The following is a 26,488-nucleotide window of genomic DNA, read 5'->3' as shown; positions in this document are numbered from 1 at the left end:
ACTCTTGTTTAATGCCTTGATCCTCTTTCTTAATCTTTTGCGAAAGACAATAACGATGCGCTCAATAAACATGACTCATAAGATAACAGAACAAACCTGGATCCAGTGTAATGGAGTAGGTCTGTTTCTCTTGAAAGCTGTAAGGCAGTGTAAACTCCAACTCTCGGCCGACTGATCCGGCAGGATAGATAACCGTATTGGTGATAGCCACGTCTAATTTGTACACTTCGATTCCGTCTGAACTCCACACTCGGATGAATCTGCTACTGCTTGGACGGACAAACTTAAAGAAAATAGAATAATAGCCCAACTTTTCAACAGCAACCTATATCATGTGATACTCAATTCTGGCGGCAGTAACAACTCTCAGATAAATTTTATTTGTCTTCACTCTCACGGCAGTAACAACTTTCAAATCAATTTTATGTCTTCACTCTCTCTTTCTCTTGCAATATGCAGCTTGCCTGAGCTCTTTTATTAATGGATATTTAGCCTGCCTGTTTACTTGGCAGGAAATACCACAGCACGGCTTGTATGTTTTGCTTAGAGTAGCCAGTGTAAAAAAATCAAACATAAAGTAATTCTGAAGTCACGATGAATATCCAATCAGTTAAGGTGAGGACCAAATACAATCCCTTCAAAAATGGCCGAAAGAGTGTGACTTAGGAACGGAGATTGGCCGGGAATGTGAAACGTGTATTTTTGTAATTTTGTCAAGTGGCCTGTCACGTGGCAAGAGCAATCAACCAAACATTGGTGCCTGTTTTTTCAGCAACCAAACTGGCCGCGAGAAAGAAACATCACATATCAAATGGTCCGTGCCTTGCATCTGTAGATGTATTAGCCTCTTACTCATACCAATTGCCATCCCCCCCCCCCCCCGACAAACCTGACGTACCTGTTGATCGAAGTGAATAACCCATCGAGCATGATTAGCATAAATAAGGCCGGTGGGAGACTGGGAACCATCTACCTTACGAGGCGGAGTAACTAGAAGAGTTGATGTTACAGTTCAACGATGATAGCGATGATGATTCATGCAATGATGAGAACTCAAACGTTGTTAATGGTTCCTAATGGACTTCAGTCGAGTCGGAAATAGCGATGAAAATGGTGAAAACAATAATGATGATGATGGTGATTGTGATGAGGATAATGATGATGATGGTGGTGGTAATAGTGATGATGGTGATGTTGATGATAGCGCAAATCAAGATGATAATTATAATAATAATGATAGTGATGTTAGTGATGATGATGTTCGAGATGTTAGTGATGATGATGCTGGTGGTGGTGATGATGATGTTGGTGGTGGTGGTGATGATGATGTTGGTGGTGTTGATGATGATGTTGGTGGTGGTGGTGGTGATGATGATGTTGGTGGTGGTGGTGATGATGATGATGATGTTGGTGGTGGTGATGATGATGTTGTTGTTGGTGGTGATGATGATGTTGGCGGTGGTGGTGATGATGATGATGATGTTGTTGGTGGTGGTGGTGATGATGATGTTGGTGATGATGATGATGATGATGATGTTGGTGATGATGATGATGATGATGATGATGATGATGATGTTGGTGATGATGATGATGATGTTGGTGATGATGATGATGTTGGTGATGATGATGATGATGTTGGTGATGATGTTGGTGATGATGTTGGTGATGATGATGATGATGATGGTGATGTTGGTGATGATGTTGGTGATGATGATGATGATGGTTGTGGTGGTGGTGGTAGTCGTGGTGGTGGTGGTGGTGGTGGTGATGATGATGATGGTGGTAGTGGTGGTTATAAGGATGAGGATGTCATGGTGAGTTTATACCTCCTCCTAAAAGTGTAATGCATCTTTGAGACGATGTCAGTCTGTTAATAAAAAGTAAATAAAACATAACTCAACTGCACACTTGATATTTCCCGAAACAGCATCAAAACAGTAATGGTGATGATAATAATAAAACAGTAATGGTGATATGATAATAAAACTGTGGTTTCTACGGCTTATTACGTCTACTTACCCACTCGAGTCGATGGCCGTGTAGCAGAAAATGTTGGGACCGAGCTGTGATTGGCTGGGGGTCCACGTGATATTCACGTACCATTCACGTGGAGACCTTTGGCCAAGAGATGATTTTGTGAGACCCTGGGGGCTGATGGTCGTTATTTCCGAAATTCTGGAAAGAAAAGTAGAGAAGAAGCGGGCCTGCTTGTAGACGGTGTTTTATTGAGGAAAGCCCGATAAATCTCCCCCTTTGATTATTTCCCAGTGTGATAGCCTGTAGCCCTAATCTAGGATAGCAGCAGCATAGCCTTGATAAATATGAGATACCATCTTATGCGCTGCAAACAATTTGTACTCATCTTCGTCGTACTCAGTTGAGTCGGAATTTTACAGTGTTCTGCTCAAAGGTCACATTATTCAAAAATCATTTTCCGATTTTAAAGGGACCACTATGGGGGCGTTTAGTCCGTCAAGAAGTTTAACTATTCCCTCCCTAATTCCTCGACTTACAAGCTAGTGTAACTATTCCCACCTTAATTGTTCGACTTACAAGCTAGTTAAACTATTACAACCCTAATTGTTCGAACTACAAGCTAGTTAAACTATTCCCACCCTAATTGTTCGACTTACAAGCTAGTCTAACTATTACCACCCTAATTGTTCGACATACAAACTATTTCCACCCAAATTGTTCGAATTACAAGCTAGTTCAACTAATCACACCCTTATTGTTGGGCCTACAAGCTAATTAAATTATTCACACCCTAATTGTTCGACTTACAAGCTAGTCTAACTATTCACACCCTTATTGTTGGGCCTACAAGCTAATTAAATTATTCACACCCTAATTGTTCGACTTACAAGCTAGTTTAACTATTCATACCCTAATTGTTCCACTTACAAGCTAGTTTAACTATTCATACCCTAATTGTTCGACTTACAAGCTAGTTTAATTATTCATACCCTAATTGTTCGACTTACAAGCTAGTTTAACTATTCATACCCTAATTGTTCGACTTACAAGCTGGTTTAACTATTCATACCCTAATTGTTCGACTTACAAGCTAGTTTAACTATTCATACCCTAATTGTTCGACTTACGAGCTAGTCTCCCCGCCACTCCTAGCGATAACTGGTTCGGTGTACTGCATGTTGAAAGGCACCCCGATGCACGATCTGTCCGCTCTCGTCTCGTCAACAAACTCAGGCTTTCTATGGCACTTCTCGCTGGATCTGAAGACTTTGACCAGGAACTGCAGCGGTACGCTACTGAGGGGTAGTCTGGACAGGGGACTAGAGAAGTCTTCTATCATGAGGGCGGCGGCATACCACCCCAGGGCTCCTGTGGCACTATATGAGATGGTACACTTTCGCTGAAGTGATAAAAAAACAATGAATCTAAGGTACTGTCCACTCACCGTGTCAAGAATGGCCCCACGGAATGCGTGACAAACTCCTGCACTCTCGCCCACTCACCGTGTCAAGAATGGCTCCACGGAATGCGTGACAAACTCCTGCACACTCGCCTTTACTTGACTCGGCCCATCGACAACGCACTTCGTCCTTATCCGCGTCACTCACTGAAGAGAGGAAAATGGATATTAAGCAAAATGACAACAACCATGCACCTCTACCTCGCGACGAATACGACATCTCCGCCAACATAGTGATCACATGGTACCCCTCATCACCACCATCACAGTGATCACATGGTACCCCTCATCAACACCATCACAGTGATCACATGGTACCCCTCATCACCACCATCATAGCGATCACATGGTACCCCTCATCACCACCATCATAGCGATCACATGGTACCCCTCATCACTACCATCACAGTGATCACATGGTACCCCTTATCACCACCATCACAGTGATCACATGGTACCCCTCATCACCACCATCACAGTGATCACATGGTACCCCTCATCACCACAATCACAGTGATCACATGGTACCCCTCATCACTACCATCACAGTGATCACATGATACCCTCATCACCACCATCACAGTAATCACATGGTACCCCTCATCACCACCATCACAGTGATCACATGGTACCCCTCATCACCACCATCACATGGTACCCCTTATCACCACCATCACAGTGATCACATGGTACCCCTCATCACTACCATCATAGTGATCACATGGTACCCCTTATCAAAACCATCACAGTGATCACATGGTACCCCTCATCACCACCATCACAGTGATCACATGGTACCCCTCATCACCACCATCACAGTGATCACATGGTACCCCTCATCACCAACATCATAGTGATCACATGGTACCCCTCATCACCACCATCACAGTGATCACATGGTACCCCTTATCACCACCATCACAGTGATCACATGGTACCCCTCATCACTACCATCACAGTGATCACATGGTACCCCTTATCACCACCATCACAGCGATCACATGGTACCAATCGTCACCACCATCAGAGTGATCACATGGTACCCCTCATCACTACCATCACAGTGATCACATGGTACCTCTCATCACCACCATCATAGTGATCACATGGTACCCCTCATCACCACCATCACATGGTACCCCTCATCACCACCATCACAGTGATCACATGGTACCCCTCGTCACCACCATCAAAGTGATCACATGGTACCCCTCATCACCACCATCACAGTGATCACATGGTACCCCTCATCACTACCAACACAGTGATCACATGGTACCCCTCATCACCACCATCATAGTGATCACATGGTACCCCTCATCACCACCATCACAGTGATCAAATGGTACCCCTCATCACTACCATCACAGTGATCACATGGTACCCCTCATCACCACCATCACAGTGATCACATGGTACCCCACATCACCACCATCACAGTGATCACATGGTACCCCTCATCAGTACCATCAAAGCGATCACATGGTACCCCTCATCACCACCATCACATGGTACCCCTCATTACCACCATCACAGTGATCACATGGTACCCCACTTCACCACCATCAAAGTGATCACATGGTACCCCTCATATCAGTACCATCAAAGCGATCACATGGTACCCCTCATCACCACCATCACATGGTACCCCTCATTACCACCATCACAGCGATCACATGGTACCCCTCGTCACCACCATCAAAGCGATCACATGGTACCCCTCATCAGTACCATCATAGTGATCACATGGTACCCCTCATCACTACCAACACAGTGATCACATGGTACCCTTCATCACCACCATCATAGTGATCACATGGTACCCCTCATCCCCACCATCATAGTGATCATAGTCAAGATCCAGGACATCAGCGACTATCGTATAATGATTTGAAAGTCCTACCGGGTATAGCTATAGTATGGTTGCAGCCGTGTTTGAGTTGTACAATCGGACTCATAGCCGTGTTGGGAGAACTATTCACTACTCCTGTGTCATTCCGCTTGGTCAGATTGAAGTAAGCTCTTACTTCCCAGCTTCCACCGCCCGTGACCAGAGATATCCAATCCCCTCCTGCAAAACTGTAGATGATAATAATAAGCATCATCGGTATGTTTATATAAATATCATTATGCTTTGTTTGGTCGCAACGTGTTAACCTTCTTGGATATGAAATGTTAACCCAAATAATTTATCTAAAGGTCTGACTGTACGTGCTGCCACGCACTTAACATGACGTCTTTGGCGCCAAGGGATTGTAGATGGACTCCGCCTTCAACACAGGTACTTTAACGCTAGACTTCTAGGCTTACGAGGCGGGACCGCTAGGCTTACGAGACGGGACCGCTAGGCTTATGAGACGGGACCGCTAGGCTTACGAGACGGGACCGCTAGGCTTACGAGACGGGACCGCTAGGCTAAGGAGACGGGACCGCTAGGCTTATGAGACGGGACCGCTAGGCTTACGAGACAGGACCGCTAGGCTTTCAAGACGGGACTGCTAGGCTTTCGAGACGGGACTGCTAGGCTTTCGAGACGGGACCGCTAGGCTAAGGAGACGTGACCGCTCGGCTTATTGCCACTCAAAGAATATTGCACAGCAATCCTTTGTTATTTTTACATTTGAAACCAAGACTGTTTAATACCTTAAACGACCATTCTCAATTAAAGTACATATACGTTATATTGAACAAAATTATTCGCAGGAGTAAGCCGATGAGAGAGGGCGTGACGTATTGACGGGAGCGTTATAATCCCAAATCAATTTTAACGGCAACCGCAATTCTTAGCCCTAAGAAATAGCACATTGGGTGTGGTCGAAGCAGTTGTTAACTAACGACTACCGTTAGTTACCGATAAAAAAGCCGGAAGTACTAAGCGCTTAGTTGACTTGTGGCTTTGAAGATCGGCAGGGGGGTTCGAGTGGCGCCGTGATATCTGCTCGAGGGATTTCCCTACCTTGCTTGGAACAGAGGCGGGTTTGTAGATGAGGGGAAAGTGTAATCATATATCGTCTGACCGCTTGTCCAGTCCTCCTGTTCGCTGTAATCCGTGCACTTAAAGCGCATGCTCCCAACTGAACCAGAACACCCGAAACGGCAGGTCAGTGATCCCGACGGACCTATCAGGTTACCTGAGCACAGTTCAAAGTGAATGAGATATAAGAGACTGACCTATCAGGTTACCTGAGCACAGTTCAAAGTGAATGAGTTATGCGAGACGGACCTATCAGGTTACCTGAGCACAGTTCAAAGTGAATGAGATATAGGAGACTGACCTATCAGGTTACCTAAGCACAGTTCAAAGTGAATGAAATATGAGAGACGGATCTATCAGGTTACCTGAGCGTTCAAGGTGAATAAGATATGAGAGACTTTAACAGATACCATGGCAAAACTGGGACTATTACATTCCACGTTGAATAAGCCCGTACGATTTGGAGGTAGGGGGTGCGTCTTTTAAGGTTCCATATTAAAAGTCCAAAACTACACTGTAGTCAATAGAAGTCGCGTCGGTTGCTTTTCTCGATATGAGCATTAGAAACGTATCTTTACTATATATATATATATATATATATATATATATATATATATATATATATATATATATATATATATATATATATATATAGTGTTGGTTTGAGAAAAATACAAACTACATAGGTTTCCCTACAGGTCTGTTTCGTGGTTGCCCACTCATCAGGGGATTTAATGAGAATATTCCTACCATCGTATATATACTATTAACATTGAAATTTACATAATAATAGACTGATAGTTTTAGCTAAGGCGGCAAGAGGAACAATAGCGAGTTACATAAATATGCAGGGCGGAACGTGTGAAAAATTGATAGCGCGAAAATTTAACAGTGACGGGATTAACAGTTCTAATTGTTTCGTAGCAGGGCTTTGTTTCTGTGGCGGCACGAGGACACGAGTTCATTGCGTTTATTTAGAGTTGATAGTTTGGGTTGGCAGATGATCGTCAGCTTTTCCTTGAGGCAGAGGTTGCAACGCTTAGTGGTACTGTTGTAGGCGGAGTGGGAAGAAAGAATGCGCCATGAAATAAAGTACTCAATCATGTTGTCCTTGAGAGTCCAGACGTGTTTGCTGAGTTCGGTGGAGTTTCTGTGTTTGGCGTGTCTGGATGATGCGGTGTGGTTTCTGTACCTGGTCTTGAAGCTGTTTTCAGTGAGCCCGACGTATGTTTCCGAGGTGTTGTTGTCTTTTCGAGTTACGGTAGCTTGGTAGATAACAGATGTCTGTAGGCAGTTTCCGTCTAGAGGGCAGGTGTCTTTCTGTCGGCAGTTGCATGTCTTGTTGTTGGTAGTGGTAGGGGCGGAGTTGGCGATCTCGGTGGCCGACGATGCGGTGATGATGCGCTTGTTGTGGTTGTCGATGATCTGTTTGGTGTTGTTCATGCAGCTGTAACTGATTTTGATGGTGTTTCTGTTGAAGATTTTACGGAGGTGGTTGTCTTTCGGGAAGTGCTTGTCTATCAGGGTGAGGAATCTGTGGCCGATGTTGGTGCTGGTGTTCTTGCTGAAGGGCGGGTTGTACCATAGGATGTTGTTGCGTTTGCGGGTTTTTCGGTTGGTTACGGTGTTGGGATCGTAGCGTAGCGAGTTGGTGTTTGTTTTCGGCAGCCTTGAACCAGTCAATGACCAATGGAAAAGCACTAAAGCCGTCATTGACTGGTTCAAGGCTGCCGAAAACAAACACCAACTCAACTTCATCTGTTTTGACATTGTAGAATTCTACCCATCTATCAGCCAAGACCTACTATCAAGAGCACTCGACTTCGCCTCCAACTATGACGAAATCACCCCTGATGAAAAAGAGATCATAACCCACTCCAAGAGCTCCTTCCTGGTCCACAACCAAACACCCTGGCAGAAGAAAAGCAACACGATATTTGATGTTACGATGGGGAGCTTCGATGGCGCAGAAACCTGTGAACTTGTAGGCAACTTCCTTCTCTCCCAACTTCAGGACCTCAATATGAACGTAGGACTCTACCGCGACGACGGACTAGCCATCACCAACGCCACACCCAGAGCCACCGAAAACCTAAAAAAAGAACTATGCCGCATCTTCAACAACAACGGACTCCGAATCACCATTGAGGCAAACAAACAAGTTGTCAATTTCCTAGACGTCACCCTCGACCTAAAACGTAATGCACACCAGCCTTATACAAAGCCGAACTCCCCGCTACAATATGTCCACCGTGAGAGCAACCACCCGCCCTCCATCACCAAGAACATCCCTGCTGGTATCAACAGACGCCTATCTGCCCTATCTTCAGACCAAGCCTCCTTTGACCAGACCGCGCCGCCTTACCAGAAAGCACTCGACGATAGCGGATACAACTACACGCTACGCTACGATCCCAACACCGTAACCAACCGAAAAACCCGCAAACGCAACAACATCCTATGGTACAACCCGCCCTTCAGCAAGAACACCAGCACCAACATCGGCCACAGATTCCTCACCCTGATAGACAAGCACTTCCCGAAAGACAACCACCTCCGTAAAATCTTCAACAGAAACACCATCAAAATCAGTTACAGCTGCATGAACAACACCAAACAGATCATCGACAACCACAACAAGCGCATCATCACCGCATCGTCGGCCACCGAGATCGCCAACTCCGCCCCTACCACTACCAACAACAAGACATGCAACTGCCGACAGAAAGACACCTGCCCTCTAGACGGAAACTGCCTACAGACATCTGTTATCTACCAAGCTACCGTAACTCGAAAAGACAACAACACCTCGGAAACATACGTCGGGCTCACTGAAAACAGCTTCAAGACCAGGTACAGAAACCACACCGCATCATCCAGACACGCCAAACACAGAAACTCCACCGAACTCAGCAAACACGTCTGGACTCTCAAGGACAACATGATTGAGTACTTTATTTCATGGCGCATTCTTTCTTCCCACTCCGCCTACAACAGTACCACTAAGCGTTGCAACCTCTGCCTCAAGGAAAAGCTGACGATCATCTGCCAACCCAAACTATCAACTCTAAATAAACGCAATGAACTCGTGTCCTCGTGCCGCCACAGAAACAAAGCCCTGCTACGAAACAATTAGAACTGTTAATCCCGTCACTGTTAAATTTTCGCGCTATCAATTTTTCACACGTTCCGCCCTGCATATTTATGTAACTCGCTATTGTTCCTCTTGCCGCCTTAGCTAAAACTATCAGTCTATTATTATGTAAATTTCAATGTTAATAGTATATATACGATGGTAGGAATATTCTCATTAAATCCCCTGATGAGTGGGCAACCACGAAACAGACCTGTAGGGAAACCTATGTAGTTTGTATTTTTCTCAAACCAACACTATACACCGCTCTACTTTCGAGTATTGAGCACTTTCTATGAAAGCCTTCAACCATCATTTTATATATATATATATATATATATATATATATATATATATATATATATATATATATATATATATATATATATATACGGTGAGGAATGGACTGTTGACCACCTTTTACGAAACGGCTGAGCTAGAAAACTCCGAAACCACGCCATTTCTACACATTGCCGGAGAGGTGTGCAATATGGTTTTTATTTCAAGATCATAATGGATAGAAAAGTTCTAACACACGCGTATTTTGTAAGCGAGAGGATCACACTCGCAAAGGCGCCATTTTCTAGATTTCACAGAAGCAAAAAAAATGCATCTTCAATTCAACTCCAATTCAATCCATTAAAGAAAGGTGCATAAAAGCTTATTTAAATCAAATCGAGATGGTTCACAACACTTCGTATTTTATCAGATCAATCTGGATATAAAAAGTGAACTGGCATGGTTTGAATTTGGTTGTCCGATTTCCGCCAAAAACATCATACACAGGGTACCCAAGCTCATGACTCGTGCCTGGGCTATTAGAGACGTACGATCTCCAAGTGACCACTTTCCAAATAAAATTTAAACCCTGATTTCCAGGTGCCTATTACTTGTACCTGACGCTATTGTGTTCTGATCACATCCACATCCCGAGTACGATCTCCTCCATGCGATACGAGTAATGATTGTCACCTAGGAAACAAAAACAACAACAACAACAATGATGATGATAATCAGCGAAATTGACGAAAGTGCAAACACGGTAGCGACTTTTCAAATAGATAACATACCGTAACTGCCCGAAAAAGCCCCGTGGTGCTTATTAAATTTTTCATGCCTCAAGCCAGGCGTTATTTCGGACAAGGCGCTTTAAAATTCTTGATAACAAATGCAACGTGCAAGGGGCGCAAATTTTCCGAGAGCCATAACAAGCTTATTCATATTTCTCTCTTACGCGGGGTGCTTATTCATATTCTCCATCTTAGGCGAGGCGCTTATTCATATCCTCCCTCTTAGGCGAGGCGCTTATTCATATTCTCCCTCTTAGGCGAGGCGCTTATTATTATTCTCCCTCTTAGGCGAGGCGCTTATTCATATTGTCCCTCTTACGCGAGGCGCTTATTCATATTGTCCCTCTTACGCGAGGCGCTTATTCATATCCTCCCTCTTAGGCGAGGCGCTTATTCATATTCTCCCTCTTAGGCGAGGCGCTTATTATTATTCTCCCTCTTAGGCGAGGCGCTTATTCATATTGTCCCTCTTACGCGAGGCGCTTATTCATATTGTCCCTCTTACGCGAGGCGCTTATTCATATCCTCCCTCTTAGGCGAGGCGCTTATTCATATCCTCCCTCTTAGGCGAGGCGCTTATTCATATTGTCCCTCTTAGGCGAGGGGCTTATTCATATTGTCCCTCTTACGCGAGGCGCTTATTCATATTGTCCCTCTTAGGCGAGGCGCTTATTCATATTCTCCCTCTTACGCGAGGCGCTTATTCATATCCTCCCTCTTAGGCGAGGCGCTTATTCATATTGTCCCTCTTAGGCGAGGGGCTTATTCATATTGTCCCTCTTACGCGAGGCGCTTATTCATATCCTCCCTCTTAGGCGAGGCGCTTATTCATATTCTCCCTCTTACGCGAGGCGCTTATTCATATCCTCCCTCTTAGGCGAGGCGCTTATTCATATTGTCCCTCTTACGCGAGGCGCTTATTATTATTCTCCCTCTTAGGCGAGGCGCTTATTCATATTGACCCTCTTACGCGAGGCGCTTATTATTATTCTCCGTTTTAGGCGAGGCGCTTATTCATATTGACCCTCTTACGCGAGGCGCTTATTATTATTCTCCCTCTTAGGCGAGGCGCTTATTCATATTCTCCCTCTTACGCGAGGCGCTTATTATTATTCTCCCTCTTAGGCGAGGCGCTTATTCATATTGACCCTCTTACGCGAGGCGCTTATTCATATCCTCCCTCTAACGCTAGGCGCTTATTCATATTCTCCCTCTTAGGCGAGGCGCTTATTCATATTCTCCCTCTTAGGCGAGGCGCTTATTCATATTCTCCCGCTTAGGCGAGGCGCTTATTCATATTCTCCCTCTTACGCGAGGCGCTTATTATTATTCTCCGTTTTAGGCGAGGCGCTTATTCATATTGACCCTCTTACGCAAGGCGCTTATTCATATTCTCCCTCTTAGGCGAGGCGCTTATTCATATCCTCCCTCTAACGCTAGGCGCTTATTCATATTCTCCCTCTTAGGCGAGGCGCTTATTCATATTCTCCCTCTTAGGCGAGGCGCTTATTCATATCCTCCCTCTTAGGCGAGGCGCTTATTCATATCCTCCCTCTAACGCTAGGCGCTTATTCATATTCTCCCTCTTAGGCGAGGCGCTTATTCATATTCTCCCTCTTAGGCGAGGCGCTTATTCATATTCTCCCGCTTAGGCGAGGCGCTTATTCATATTCTCCCTCTTAAGCGAGGCACTTATTCATATTCTCCCTCTACGCGAGGCGCTTATTCATATCCTCCCTCTACGCGAGGCGCTTATTCATATTCTCCCTCTACGCTAGGCGCTTTTTCATATTCTCCCTCTACGCGAGGCGCTTATTCATTTCCTCCCTCTTAGGCGAAGCGCTTATTCATATCCTCCCTCTTAGGCGAGGCGCTTATTCATATTCTTCATCTTTTCATTTTTTTTAAATGAGTATAATTACATTTTCGAAATTCAAGGGAGAGAGGTTGTTTATAGAAAACGTTTGCATGAACGAATCGACGAATGCCGCATAATACGGGGTAGTCGACAGTTTTGTGTCAACTAATAACGACGTGTCACAGGGATAAAATTTGATAAAAAAAAGTCTTATTTACAGTCTGTAGAAACAGCAAGCCCTTACAAGAAGTGTATTACTTTTTAATAAAATGAACCATAAATTACGATGAAAAAAAGAATCATTAACATTCATAAAAGATGTCAATGTGAAAACTAATCCAAAACTCTAAAAGCTGACCCTATGTTTAAACAAACCCTACTCCTCTGATTTATTAAACCTGACCCCATCTTTAAACTAACCCTAACCCCTCTAATATAAAAGCTGACCCCATGTTTAAACTAACCCTAACCCCTGCTAACCCAATTCATAAAATAAAATAAGGAAATGTTACCCCATGTTTAAACTAACCCTAGCCACTTATATTAAAAAACCTACCCCCAAATAAGGGAACATTTACCTGATAGCATAGTGAAGCTGGTTAACTTTATATTGAGAAGCTGGTTTGAATAGATTTGAACCAATATCATAATGAACCCACAACATATGTATACATCTCACATGCAAGACTAAAGCCCTCCAAAGCCCTCCTCCAGTAATCAATAAACCTATGGAGATCATCTTGGATTCATAACACGGATTCTACCCAAGCAGAGATTCGGAGCAAATGCCTCTGCATTCACACTTTACAAAGTAAACAAATGTTAAACTTCCGGTCACTATACCTAATCAAAAACGTGTTTGCAAGCAAAGCTTCCTATATAAAATACAAAGGCAAGTCTGGTCAGAAATACTCACAAATAAAGCTTAGTTTGCGTTTAGTGCTTAAAGAGTACTCACTGTTTTGTCGGTGATATCACTAGCATTTGCAGGTTTCCATGAGATCATTGCTCCACGGAAATGCGAGGAGGACACAGCGGAGATGAGGCAAAGAAACACTGCAACAAATAACCCGGCTAGTCCCCTCTGCATTCTAGCCATAATTAGACTCGGGTTAAAATTAAGACTTTCAGGACGACGAAATCTCTTGACCTGATGCACACTGTATATGACAGTTAACGGGGTCAAGAAACGAAAGCGAAACAAATGTAGACTTCCGTGATTTCTTTGCAAATGCTGACATCACAGTGATGTCATTCACTACTGATTAACATACAGAAGACCAGACTTCCAACCCGTGAATTTCACTTAGTGACTTCAACCCCCAGGGGGGGGGATCTTTAGGGTAAAAGTGGTAGGGATGCTCGTCGAGAAATTCTAAAAATACTCCAAAAATTACCTGCACACCAAAAAATGCTACCTTAAAAATTACGCCAGAAGCAAAAATTACCCTTAAAAAATAGCCTAACGCAGGTTTAAGTATGTCAAAGAGTTCTGTTTTGAAGTCTGTATTAAATACAGTGGAACCTGGATTTTACGATATGCTCCGGGAGAAAGAAAATGTATCGTAAAAGGCAGGTATCGTTACAAAGAGGTCCTCGATTTTACGATCTAAACAAAAATCAATTGCAAATATCGTATGTCGGGTTATATATTAACTTTCACAAAATATTAATCATGTAACTGTTTTCTATGTAAAAATGTACAGTTTCTCTTTGTAAGTCCATAATCTGTGTTTAACGAGCTCTGTCAAATAAAAAAAAATGATTAAGGAGGCTCGTTAGTAATTCTTTGTAGCATTTTTAAAATTGACGTCTAATAGTCTCAAATCTCGTCCGATTTTATTCATATTTTCGGATGATAATATTTAATCATCCGTATTTGATGGGCTACTGTTTTATTTTATTTATCGGTAACCGATTTTAAGTTATTCAACATTTGAACAGACCAGTATTTTATGAACTTTGCAATATATTTCCAAAAATAACCGATGCTTTTTCTTTAAATTTGCGGGGAGACATTTTCGACATTCTCGTTTTCGTTTTAGTGGAGCTTAGGGGACCCTACAATACAGTTACTCACCAACTTCTGTCCTTATAGCTTAAGTAAGTTTAAGTACTTCTTATATAAAGGTTACTATTTATTAAGTAAAAGGAAAGAAATATATAACTGTAAGGGTTTTAAAGCGGATTTAGCATTCCCGGATAGTGCAAAAGTGTATCCATTTTTATTTTTTTATTTGGGAGACGTATAGCGAAATTATCGCAAAATTGGCTAGCGGGCGACCACAGGCTACCCGCGCGATGACCATAAAAACTGAGTCGCATAGTTATTTAACATTTCTGTATACCTATGGAGCTCCGCGCGCGGCCTGCGCTGGCTCCGCTATGATCCCCTGAGTATAAGTCATGTCTCTCAGCAAATGTAAAGAAAAAGAAATCGGTTATTTTTGGAAATATATTGCAAAGTTCATAAAATACTGTTCATGTGTTAAATAACTTTAAATCGGTTACCGATAAATAAAATAAAACAGTAGCCCATCAAATACGGATGATTAAATATCATCCTCCGAAAACATTGATGAAACCGGAGGATATTTGAGACTACTAGACGCCAATTTTATAACGAGTAAATGCTATAAAGAATTACTAACGAGCCTCCATATCGCCCCTTGACAGGTTGTCTGGATTCCGGAATCAATAAACAAAATGAGACTTGTAATCCTCCAAAAGGACGATGGTTATGGCTCATTTTGATTTATATGCACGTGATTTTTATTTCAACCTTTTGGCGGTTGACGAAGAAGTCATTCCATGGTATTATTTTATTAGCCAATGAGACGCGGGCAGGTTTGAACATGCGACCAATCACCTCCAAGTTCTCGCTTTCTAGCTTCACTCAGGCAAGAATCAACGACAAAGGAGGTCTTTGGTAAGGGCAGATTCATTCTTTCGAATTCTTATTGATAATGACATTCAGTTTTTTAAATATTTATTGTATAGTAAAAAACAATCATAAGAAATCGCCTCGCTATATCTGTGATAACAGGAAGTTCTTATCTCGACTAAGTAATCGGTCAAAAGAGTTTTCTTTTCAAAACACGTGTAAGTTTACGTTTTAGAAAGAATAATGAAATCGTGGCTTCCTCCGGATGGATGGTGAGTACATGAAAGTAGTTTTACAACAGTGGTAATGTTCACTGGGTAAAGTGAGCTCCAGAAACAGACCGCTTACTGCAATAGCGTCAACTAGCGAGAAACCGGTTTTTACGCTAAGCGACTTCGGTTTCTCGGTTCTCTCTACCGTTGAACCGTTGTCGAAGATTGAGTCCGTCATGCTCTCTTTGAATTATTCAATTATGTGTTTCCTCTCAGTATACGAAGCAATCGAATTTTTATTCGTATTTTTGTCGCTAAGGCTTAGGAACTCTTTCAACTTTTGGCAAATGGTGAAAAAAAAATCAAATTTTGGACATAAGAGGGGGGGGATTTTTCTTCTTCTCCTGATGATAGGCAATATTTTTTTAGTCATACTTCGCTTTTCTTGCATGAGGAATGGTGCAGGATTTTTTTTCATAACGTTACTTGTAGGTTTTTTTTTCAAAATCGCCCCCCAGTCCCCTCAAAAGTCAAATAGTTCGTATCCATTCGTTTAGAATGTTGTAATGTTTATTTAGTAACTGAACTTTTAAGTTATCACACATTTTAAGTTATTACAATCTTCAACAGTCACGACACGTCTCGACACGTCTGAGGTATATTTTAATACCAAGAGACCATGATGTAAGAGAACGAATCCTCCGTATTAGGGTATGTTCCAATGATGACGTCCGTGAAAGCTATTTTTAGAAGAACCAGTTATTTTTAGATAGGCCTCTGATTGGTTAGCGCTCACGTTTCCTAGCAACATGAGTCTTTCGCGCGATCACATCTTGAGCGATGTGAACCGGCAAAGGCTGTTATGGAAATCTTTTTGACTAAAAATTCCTTGCTTTTTTACGAACGCTGTGAAAAAGATTTTCCAGAGAGTACGCTGGATTCAATCAACCGTTACTCGGACATTAAAATGCATAGAGTGCCTGATTTTAGGTAAACATTTTTCGTTCCCCATCGAATTCCGTGAACTCTCGCCTAGTGACCAGAGATCTGCTCGTTACATTAATCGACGCATCATGAAAATGAACTTTGATCTTGCACCCAGGTCAAGCGTACCGCACAAGGAACTGAACCGTATCGTCCAGGAGTGGTATGACCTATATGGTCAAGGTGGAATCGTAGCGTACAAGGGAGGATCCTGTGAGCGCAAGGTGCTGCAAGAGCTTGGTATTCCCCACGTTAATTTGGAACTGTATGGTTGCCCCAAATACGAAGCATTATGGGCATATTTTGACTCCATTACACCTCATATGGACTTTTTATGGGACATTAGTGCTAAGACTTGTTGGTATCACTTTTACTTACCCGAGCCCACTCCCATGCATTGCCCTGAAGTCGATGTGTTTGCTAAGTGGCAAAAGGAGAAACAAAGATTGTATAGTAGACCCCCAACACCATTTTGAGACTACTGTGTAAAAAGAATATACGAACACCACGTTATGGTTTTTGTAAAAACATTTTATTGTTATTAAAGAGAGAATGTTGCACATAACAGCACATTGTCTTTTTCGCTTCTTTAAAAAGGGTCCCATGGGAGTTGCCTTCCTGGGTGTTGGTCTTGGGGTGGAGAGTGAATAGGCGGAAGTGTCGTTGTTCTTGTGGGTGTCTGTAGTCGTCTTCGTTTAAGTCTTGGTATGCGTGATGGCCTTGGTGTGTTGGTGGGTGGTGATGGTAGGACAGGGGTCTCGTCTACTTTTGCTTGTGGTGGTACTGAGCTTGGTGTTTTGCTTGGTGGTGAAGGAAGGTTAAGGGCTGGTTTAGCTTGTATTCTTGTTCTTCTGTTGGTGTTACCACCGTCTTTGACTTGTTGTAGCCATTTGAGGTATTGGTTTGACACTCGATTGTAGTGACGTATTTTCGCATCTAACGGTAACGAGGAGTCATTCAAGATAGCTCGCATTTCCCCCATCCAGCCTTCCCTGCTAGCAGAGTACTTTTTTCTCTGTTTTTCGCTGTGCTGGCGTTCGCTAGGAAAAGAGACCTCTGCCATGGGTCGAAACTGTTTTTGTTGCGCATACGTGAGCCTTAATAAGCGACCGACGTGCCAAAACCCGTACCATCGCGCGAAAGCTGGTATTTATCGGTTTTAGAACAAGATGCTGAAGTTACACATCCATACCCCATGTTCGAGGCTCTACCACTCACCCCGAATTCTATAGATGGCATTGAGACTATAGTTTTCCGATAGCCTTTTGTTACCCCTGCAGGTTTATAATTCCAGATTTGGGGAAATCGACATGTGGATATGCCTTTTTAACTTTGCGCTTTTGGTATTTATCGGGTTTAGAACAAGGTGCTCAAGTTACAAATCAATTGACAATGTTCGTGGCTCTACCACTCGCTCTGAATTCTATAGATGGCATTAATACTATAGTTTTCTGATAGCCATTAGTCACCCCTACTAGCTCAAGATTCCAGATTTGGGGAAAACGACCTGTGCATATGTCTTATTTTACTTTGCGCTATTGGTATTTATCGGGTTTAGAACCAGGTGCTCAAGTTACAAATCAATTGACAATGTTCGTGGCTCTACCACTCGCTCTGAATTCTATAGATGGTATTGAGACTATAGTTTTCTGATAGCCATTTGTCACCCCTGCTGGCTCAAGATTCCAGATTTGGGAAAATCGACCTATAGATATACTTTGCTCTATTGGTATTTATCGGGTTTCGAACAAGATGCTGAAGTTACACATCCATACCCCATGTTCGAGGCTCTACCACACGCTCCGAATTCTATAGATGGCATTGAGACTATAGTTTTCCGATAGCCTTTAGTCACCCCTGCAGGCTCATGATTCCAGATTTGGGGAAATCGACCTATAGATATGCCTTTTTTACTTTGCGCTTTTGGTATTTTTCGGGTTTAGAACAAGTTGCTAACGTTACACATCAATACCCTATGTTCGCGGCTCTACCATACGCTCCGAATTCTATAGATGGCATTGAGACTATAGTTTTCTGATAGCCTTTGGTAACCCCTGCAGGTTTATTATTCCAGATTTGGGGAAATCGACCTGTGGATATGCCCTTTTTTACTTTGCGTTATTGGTATTTCTCGGGTTTAGAGCATGGTGCTCAAGTTACACATCAATACCCTACGTTCGAGGCTCTACCACACGCTCCGAATTCTATACATGGCATTGAGACAATAGTTTTCCTAAAGCCTACAATCACCCTTGCAGGCTCATGATTCCAGATTTGGGAAAATCGACCTATAGATATGCCTTTTTTACTTTGCTCTATTGGTATTTATCGGGTTTAGAACAAGATGCTGAAGTTACACATCCATACCCCATGTTCGAGGCTCTACCACTCACTCCGAATTCTATAGATGGCATTGAGACTATACTTTTCCGATAGCATTTTGTCACCCCTGCAGGCTTATAATTCCAGATTTGGGGAAATCGACCTGTGGATATGCCTTTTTTACTTTGCGTCATTGGTATTTATCGGGTTTAGAACAAGGTGCTCAAGTAACAAATCAATTGACAATGTTCGTGGCTCTACCACACGCTCCGAATTCTATAGATGGCATTGAGATTATAGTTTTCTAATAGCCCTTAGTCACCCCTGCAGGCTCAAGATTCCAGATTTGGGGAAAACGACCTGTGGATATGTCTTTTTTTACTTGCGCTATTGGTATCGGGTTTAGAACAATGTGCTCAAGTTACACATTAATACACCATGTTCGCGGCTCTACCACACGCTCCGAATTCTCTAGATAGCATTGAGACTTTAGTTTTCCGATAGCCTTTAGTTTACCCCTGCACGTTCATGATTCCAGATTTGGGGAAATCGACCTGTGAATAAACCCTTTTTACAATGGCGGAAATGCACATGGCGGCCTTAGCGTGAAGACGCGTTTTTGTAGGGCTGTCCGCCAACTCATGCCTTTCGCGAAGGAACGCTAGAATAGTTTGTATACAGAAGTGTTTTAATGAACAAGCGTAAGGAACGAGGATTCAGTAGCTCTCGGGAAACTTGTTGTCCGAGTTGAGAAAACGCGGCGAAAGAAGAAACTAATACGGACGCGCCAGAAAGCATTAGCTGAGGGAAGCCAAGACCAGTACAGGAAGCTGCGAAACCGCGTAAACCGAGAGAGGAAATCCTGTCGCTCCAAATATTATGATCCCAAGGTGGAGCATTTGAAAGAATCTAAGCCGTCCACTTGATGGAGAGAGGTGAAAAAACTTGGCGGGATGAGCGCACCTGGGAGCCAGGACCCCGGCCTTTTGTACCAGCATATCGCAAGTGGTCAGGAGGCGGGTTGCTTAAAGAACATTGCTGACACCATCAACACAGCGTTTCTGAGCCCGATGAATGTATTTGAGCCCCTTTCAGAGAAATGTCACCTCACCCCCGAGTCAGAGGAACACGCGTACACTCTCCAAGTCTCCCAGCTATCGGTCTTAAAGAAACTGGCAACCCAGTTGAACCCCTCCAAAGCTTGCGGACCTGACGGGATGCCAGGCTGGATTCTCAAGGAGAAGGCCGACTTGCTAGCGGAGCCAGTTACCGACATTCTTAACTGCTCCTTTAAAGAGGCAAGGCTGCCTCAGTCGTGGAAAGATGCAGACATCGCCCCAGTCCCCAAGCAGAAACCCGTCCTTGACGTAAACAAACATCTGTGCTGTCTAAGCTCGCAGAAGATTACGTAGTCGAGCAGAACCTCAAGCCTGCCGTCCTGAAAAAGGTCGATGTTAATCAGTTCGGGACTGTACCGGGGTCGAACACGACTCACGCGCTTATTAGCATGCATCATTCTTGGCTAAGTGCGACAGACGGAAACGGAGCTACAGCCAGGACCATCCTGTTTGATTCCCGCAAGGCCTTCGATCTGATAGATCATCACATCCTTGTGCGAAAGCTGATGATGTACGACCTACCTAGTACTATAACAGCCTGGATCGTTGACTTCCTCACGTCACGGAGACAGCGCGTCAAACTCTGCCAAGATTGTTATTCAGAGTGGGGCACCATCCCATCTGGTGTCCCACAAGGAACGAAGCTGGGTCCGTGGCTGTTCACGATAATAATAAATGACTTATCCATTACTGAGGTGGACTTGTGGAAATATGTAGACGATACCACCATCACAGAAGTAATCCACAAGGGCCAGACCAGCAGCAATCTACAACATCTGGTGGACGACTAAGGCAATCAGGCAGCCTCAGATAAGTTCGAGTTAAACGAAGCTAAATGCAAAGAGCTCCGAATCTCCTTTGCGCGATCTCCGCCCGTATTCGACCCAATAATGGTTAACAATACTGAGCTGGAATGCGTTTCACAAGCTAAGATCTTAGGCGTAACCTTTTCGAGTGACCTAAAGTGGAACGCCCACGTAGATGAAGTTATCAAAAAGGTAAATAAGCGCCTTTACTTTCTACGCCAGCTTAAGAGCGCCCACGTAAAACCAAAGGAGCTCATTCTATTTTATCTAACTTGCATTAGACCATGTACAGAATACGCATGCGCGCTATTTCATAATAGTTTGCCCAAGTACCTAGCAGCAGATTTGGAGTCATGTCAGAAGCGTGCGCTTAGAATAATTTTTCCAGACGACTCTTATGCACAGGCATTACTTGTCTCTAATATCACAACACTACATGAAAGACGTGAGGCCGCAACAAACAAACTCTTTAGCGAAGTCATGGTCAATCCAAACCACAAACTACATAGGCTGCTCCCTCAGCAGAACTCTAGAATTAATATTAGGAAGAGGCGGGTCTTTGCCATCAAAGCCAACACGCAACGTTTTGCAAAAAGTTTTTTATTTAATGCCTCCACTAAATTCTACGACTAGATATTTAAATCAACGCAGTATAGATTTGATCAAGCTGTAATTTTAGATTCATATTTTAGATTTTTAGAATTTTTAAGTATTTGACTATTTGTAACATAACGTAATTCAACCTTCGGGTTGCAAAGTTTTTGAATAAACCTATCTATCTGTCTGTCTGTCTGTCTGTCTGTCTGTCTGTCTGTCTGTCTGTCATCGTAGACTTGATTATCTGTTTGTCTCTGATGACCTCCAATCATCTATTGACAGGTGCGATATTATCCCAGCACCCTCGACGGATCATTCGGCGGTTACAGTAGAAGGCTTAGATTAAGGCTGACGGTAACGTTAGAAGAGGGCCATCTTTTTGGAAATTTAATAATTTCTTATTAGAAAACAGTGGTTACGTAAATGAGTTAACAAAATGCATAGATATTTGGAAACAAGAGTTAGTTGAAGAAGAAATTGATAATTCGCAATTAAAGTGGGAGGTTATGAAATACAAGATAAGGAAATTTAGTATTAGTTTTTCGAAAACATCGGCGCGTAAACGACGGGAAAATTACAGGGAATTAGAAGAGGAGTTAAAAGTTATTGAAAACATAGTTGGGTGGACTGAAAACGATGAACTATCAAAAAGGCATGAAACAGCATTGCGTAATTTGGATGAGTTGAGTAATTACAGTAATTACATTACAGAAGGTTTAATTATCCGGAAGCTGAATGGCACGAGTTAGGGGAAAAAACGCAAAGTATTTTTTGTCCTTGGAGAGACGCAACAAATCTAAAACTCATATTAAAAAAATTGTGGAAGATGGTAAGGAAATTTCAGGGCAGGCAGATATCCTTCAAAATCTTCAGAGTTATTTCAGCAGGCTATATGAAAGGAAAAGTGTAAAAACAGAGGAGGAGTGCCTTACGTTTTTGTCGGAACTAAACATACCGCGACTTCAGGCACCACATAGGGATAAATGCGAAGGCCTTCTATCGGTGACTGAATGTTTCAATAGCTTGAACCAGATGGGTGCGTCGAGAACTCCGGTTGTCGATGGACTAACGAAAGAATTTTATATCGCGTTTTGGTCTGCCTTAGGTACAGATTTGGTCAAATCTCTTAATCATGGTTTTACACAAGGCAGTCTAAGTACAACCCAGCGGCAGATGATAGTAACATTGTTGGAGAAACCAAATAAGGACACAAGGTCTCTTAATGCCTGGCGCCCTATAAGCCTGATAAACGTTGATTCTAAAATATGCAGCAAAGTACTATGCAATCGTTTGGTAGATACTCTTCCATCCTTGATTCACACTGATCAGGCAGCATTTGTTAAAGGTATAACGATAGACGAACCAATTAGAATTATAGAAGATGTGATGAATTATGTAAAAAATAGAAATGAATCGTACATAATGTTTGCAGCCGATTTTGAAAAGGCTTTTGATTCTATAGAACACTCTTTTATCTATGCAACCTTGAGACAGTTTGGTTTTGGCGAGAATTTTATTAGGTGGATTCAAGTTCTTTTAACAGATAACGTTAGCTCCATTTTGAATAACGGTCATGCTACTACCTTCTTCCAGCTAGGCATAGGAACAAAACAGGGAGATCCAGTGTCACCGTATTTATTTATCTTAGTGTTGGAGGTATTAGCAATTATGGTTAGGTCATCTCCGGAGGTAAAAGGCCTGAAAATCGGAAAGTCTGAAATAAAAATGACGATTTTATTTTTGAAAGATATGAATTATTTAGAAATTGTTAGAGCTTCTAAGGATTTTTAAATCTTATTCGTCGCTTAAAATAAATCTAACAAAATCTGAAGCAGGATGGCTGGGCGCAAAAAATAAAGATAGGAAAAGGCAAGGCGTAAAGTGGGTAGATATTCACCAAAAAGGTATTACAATTTTAGGGATTTATTTTTCATATAATGAGAGACTGTATGATGAAAATAACTTTAAGCGCAATTTTGAGAGATTTAATTCCGTGTAAGAAGTTTGGAAGTTGCGGACATAAACACTCTATGGAAGAATCCATGTGTTGAAAAGTTTAGCGCTTTCTAAATTGTATTATGTGTGCTCCAAATTAAGTGTTAGGGGAGATTTTATTAAGCAGGTGGATACAGCCCTGAAAGACTTTATATTGAAAGCGAAAAAACCCAAAGTGAAATACACAACAATTATAGGTGAATATGATGGTGGCTTGAGAGCTCCTGATTTCGTTGAATCAATTAGAGCTAGTCGTGTTACTTTTGCTTTAAAGTTGTCAAATGAGGAGGAGAGAACATATAAGGTTTTACCAAGATACCTTTTAAAAATAATTGAAGGTGTGGGAACTATACGCGACAATTTTGATATAAAGCGTCTTCCGGACGATATATCCGGTTATTATAAGGAAGTGTTTGGAATATGGGCCTGTTTTCAAACCCAATAAATGATTCGGATTTAGAGGATGAAGTGCTGTGGAATAACAAGCATAATAAAATTGGGGGGAAGTCTGTTTTCTTTAGATCCTTTTATGAATGTGGCATCCGCACAGTAAGAGATTTATGCAATGAGGTGGGTCGTTTTGAGTGGCAGATATGTTTAAAGAAAGGTGTCCCAGATACAGGTATTTTAACTGGTTATCTTTATGTAACGCTATTCCAAAAGTATGGAAAGATAAGTTGATAGATAATCCTGGCTTGGTAGGACAGTCTAAACCAGCAGCACGTTTGTTACGGTTAGGTAATGAGAGATACGAAATAGGAAAATTTAAGGCTAAACAGGTATATAATCATATAGAGAGGATGAAGTTTAAACCGCCAACTGCATAGTTAAACATTCTTCAAAGAATAGGAGGCTCTCCTGAGTCCATCGATTGGGGACAATCAGTCAACACAAAAAATGTTCAATGCGAGCACAATTTATTCAGCATTTTAGCGGAGCCAAGCGCGGCCGCAGGCCGCGCGCGTAGCTCCATAGGCATAGAAATGTGGTATAGGTATGCGACTTGGTTTTTGTGGTCATCGCGCGGGTACCCTGTGGTATCACTCGCCAGCCAGCCGTCAGCCAGTCAGATCAGCCGCGCGACTCCCAGGCCCCACCCGGCCCCGAAATGGCGACTAAATACAAGCACGGAGCAAGGGAAAAAGTTCTTGTCGATTATGCGATGATTATTTATTTTGCCTCAAATTTTGTGCCTTAAAAGGATAAAGTCAACTAGAGGAGATCTACTAACATTCATTCACGCCAAGATTTATCTGGTTTTAGCTAGTAAATTTAAGCAAGTAACAGTTCACATTAAAAATCGAACACAACCACAAGAAAGCGACAAAAAAAAACAATGCAAGGTGAGTTTCGGACGACGATTTGTATTGTCTATTGAGGATATGACAGTTTTGTATGCTTTGAGAATGCGAGTACTTAACTTAGTAATCAAATTATTTTAGCATAACAGCTTTTGTTTTGATATTCTTCGTTTTATCTATATTTTTATTGTGTTGAATAAAATACAATACACCAAAAACTGGAATTCGACTCTGCCAAATCTTCGTCTTTAATAAGACTTCTTCAGGGCAGATTGATTGTGTTGAGATATTTCATAAAGGCTAACCAATATCGTGTTGCATTTGTCGAATACTGCTAAAGAAGACCGTTCGTGTCTTTATATCCTGTGCTTTTAGTCCTAAGAAGATACATATCCTTAGAAGATACAGCAACTTTATCAACTTACAAGTGAAATTTTCCTTACCGAGGATAAAAAAATCAACCCCTATTTTCAATATGTATTGTCTGCATCTTGCATCTCATGTCTTTATTTTTTTCAAATAGTTGTGGAAAATTAGTAAGATTATAAATGGCTTGATGAAAAGATTGTTTTGAAAGAAATAATAAATAATTGTTTTCACTCTTTTATGAACCAGGAACTACCTTAGGGCCAAGATGAATGCTAAAGACTGGAAGACATGCGAATTAAAAACCATGTCTTGAAGAGAACAGTAGGATGTTCTTATTCACTAGTCATTTGATACCCCCACACCCATGATCCCAGGGAAGGGTGGGGGATTAAACTTTAATAAAAGCCTGTTTCCAAGTTAAGAGTCAAAAACAGTCAATACCACCACCCCTCTTGACATATTCTGGTTAAAACCCCACATTAACCCCTGACTTCTGCGGGACTATAAGGGAGGGGGCGCAAATGACTAGGGCATTACTATGTGATTCAGCAATACACACTCAATAGGTTTTTTTAGAACAAGATACTTATATAATATAAAACTAAAAACAAACTTTTGCTTTTTAAATAATAAATCTGTAAAGAAAACAGTTTTCTATCAACCTAAAGATAATGGGAAAGGGGATATTTTAGAAAAGTACTGAATATAATTATCACATTATTGTTATTATATTTTCTTTTCAAACATTTAAAGAAGAGTCTTATTTCTTCCTTTTTCTTCTCCCTGTTGACTATTTTTATGCAATTGATGCTCTTTGCTATTTCCCCTCTACACCAAAAATAAATCAATGAACAGATTTGATTTTTAAATTAGTAATTTTCATTTAGTACTCTCACTTATTTTCTTTTTAGGATTTTCTTTCTAAGTCTCTTTCCCATTACATTTATTTTAGAGGTTTAGATTTATTTCATTGGAATAGTTAGATCCAGGGTTTCTCAAAACACCAAAATATAATGCATTACTGGATGTATATTTGTAGATATTAATTCCCATGGGGATGGAAAATCACCACTTAAAATGGTACATTAAAACTTCAGTATTGCATCTTATCTAAAATTGTGTATGACACTATATTCCATCTTTGAAATCCTGTTTCATCCATTGTTCTTCGCAAGGACAAAGCTTGTCAGAATGTAGCTTTACAAATGTACATTAATGGAACTTTTATTAAGGAGAAGGGTTTTTTAGGGCAAGATACTCAAACTTTATAACACTAGCAACAACCTTGTTCTTTTTCAATAATAGAATTCTGTTCACATAGCTTGAATAGCATAGACATGGCCTCTTTAGAGGCCTGTGGTGGTGAAAGGGTTAAGATAATGGGAAAGAGGAAATGTCAAGGAATGCTCAATCAAATTATTTACATTAC

General features: G+C 41.9%; 2 protein-coding genes across 4 annotated transcripts in view; one reads left to right on the top strand and one right to left on the bottom strand.

The window, feature by feature from the left end:
* The window catches only part of LOC116611783, a 76,113-nt gene extending 62,416 nt beyond the window's left edge, over positions 1–13,697 (bottom strand). Inside the window, exons 1-10 of one of the 3 annotated variants that reach the window (XM_048734603.1) lie at positions 13,430–13,697; positions 10,440–10,515; positions 6,393–6,567; positions 5,340–5,515; positions 3,480–3,583; positions 3,105–3,376; positions 2,020–2,175; positions 1,827–1,867; positions 899–990; positions 97–283 (exon numbers count right to left, since the gene is read on the bottom strand). In XM_048734603.1, coding sequence (XP_048590560.1) covers positions 97–283; positions 899–990; positions 1,827–1,867; positions 2,020–2,175; positions 3,105–3,376; positions 3,480–3,583; positions 5,340–5,515; positions 6,393–6,567; positions 10,440–10,515; positions 13,430–13,570 — 1,420 coding nt within the window. In that variant the 5' untranslated portion in view covers positions 13,571–13,697. The remainder of the gene's footprint in view (positions 1–96; positions 284–898; positions 991–1,826; positions 1,868–2,019; positions 2,176–3,104; positions 3,377–3,479; positions 3,584–5,339; positions 5,516–6,392; positions 6,568–10,439; positions 10,516–13,429) is intronic. The other 2 variants (XM_048734602.1, XM_048734601.1) reach the window with 2 other exon arrangements.
* A 6,129-nt stretch (positions 13,698–19,826) lies between these two features.
* Positions 19,827–20,285, top strand: LOC5508835. The gene has a single exon (XM_001629346.1). It carries the CDS (start codon positions 19,827–19,829, stop codon positions 20,283–20,285), a length of 459 nt encoding a protein of 152 aa, XP_001629396.1.
* Positions 20,286–26,488: the final 6,203 nt, after the last annotated feature.

The sequence above is a fragment of the Nematostella vectensis genome, chromosome 11 (assembly GCF_932526225.1).
Source record: "Nematostella vectensis chromosome 11, jaNemVect1.1, whole genome shotgun sequence".
Taxonomy (NCBI): Eukaryota; Metazoa; Cnidaria; class Anthozoa; order Actiniaria; family Edwardsiidae; genus Nematostella; species Nematostella vectensis.
This window is presented reverse-complemented; position numbering and strand designations above follow the sequence as displayed.

Bases quoted from the DNA above. Each gene is read 5' to 3' on its own strand.
- LOC5508835 (XM_001629346.1), top strand. From the start codon at position 19,827: ATGAGCGCACCTGGGAGCCAGGACCCCGGCCTTTTGTACCAGCATATC.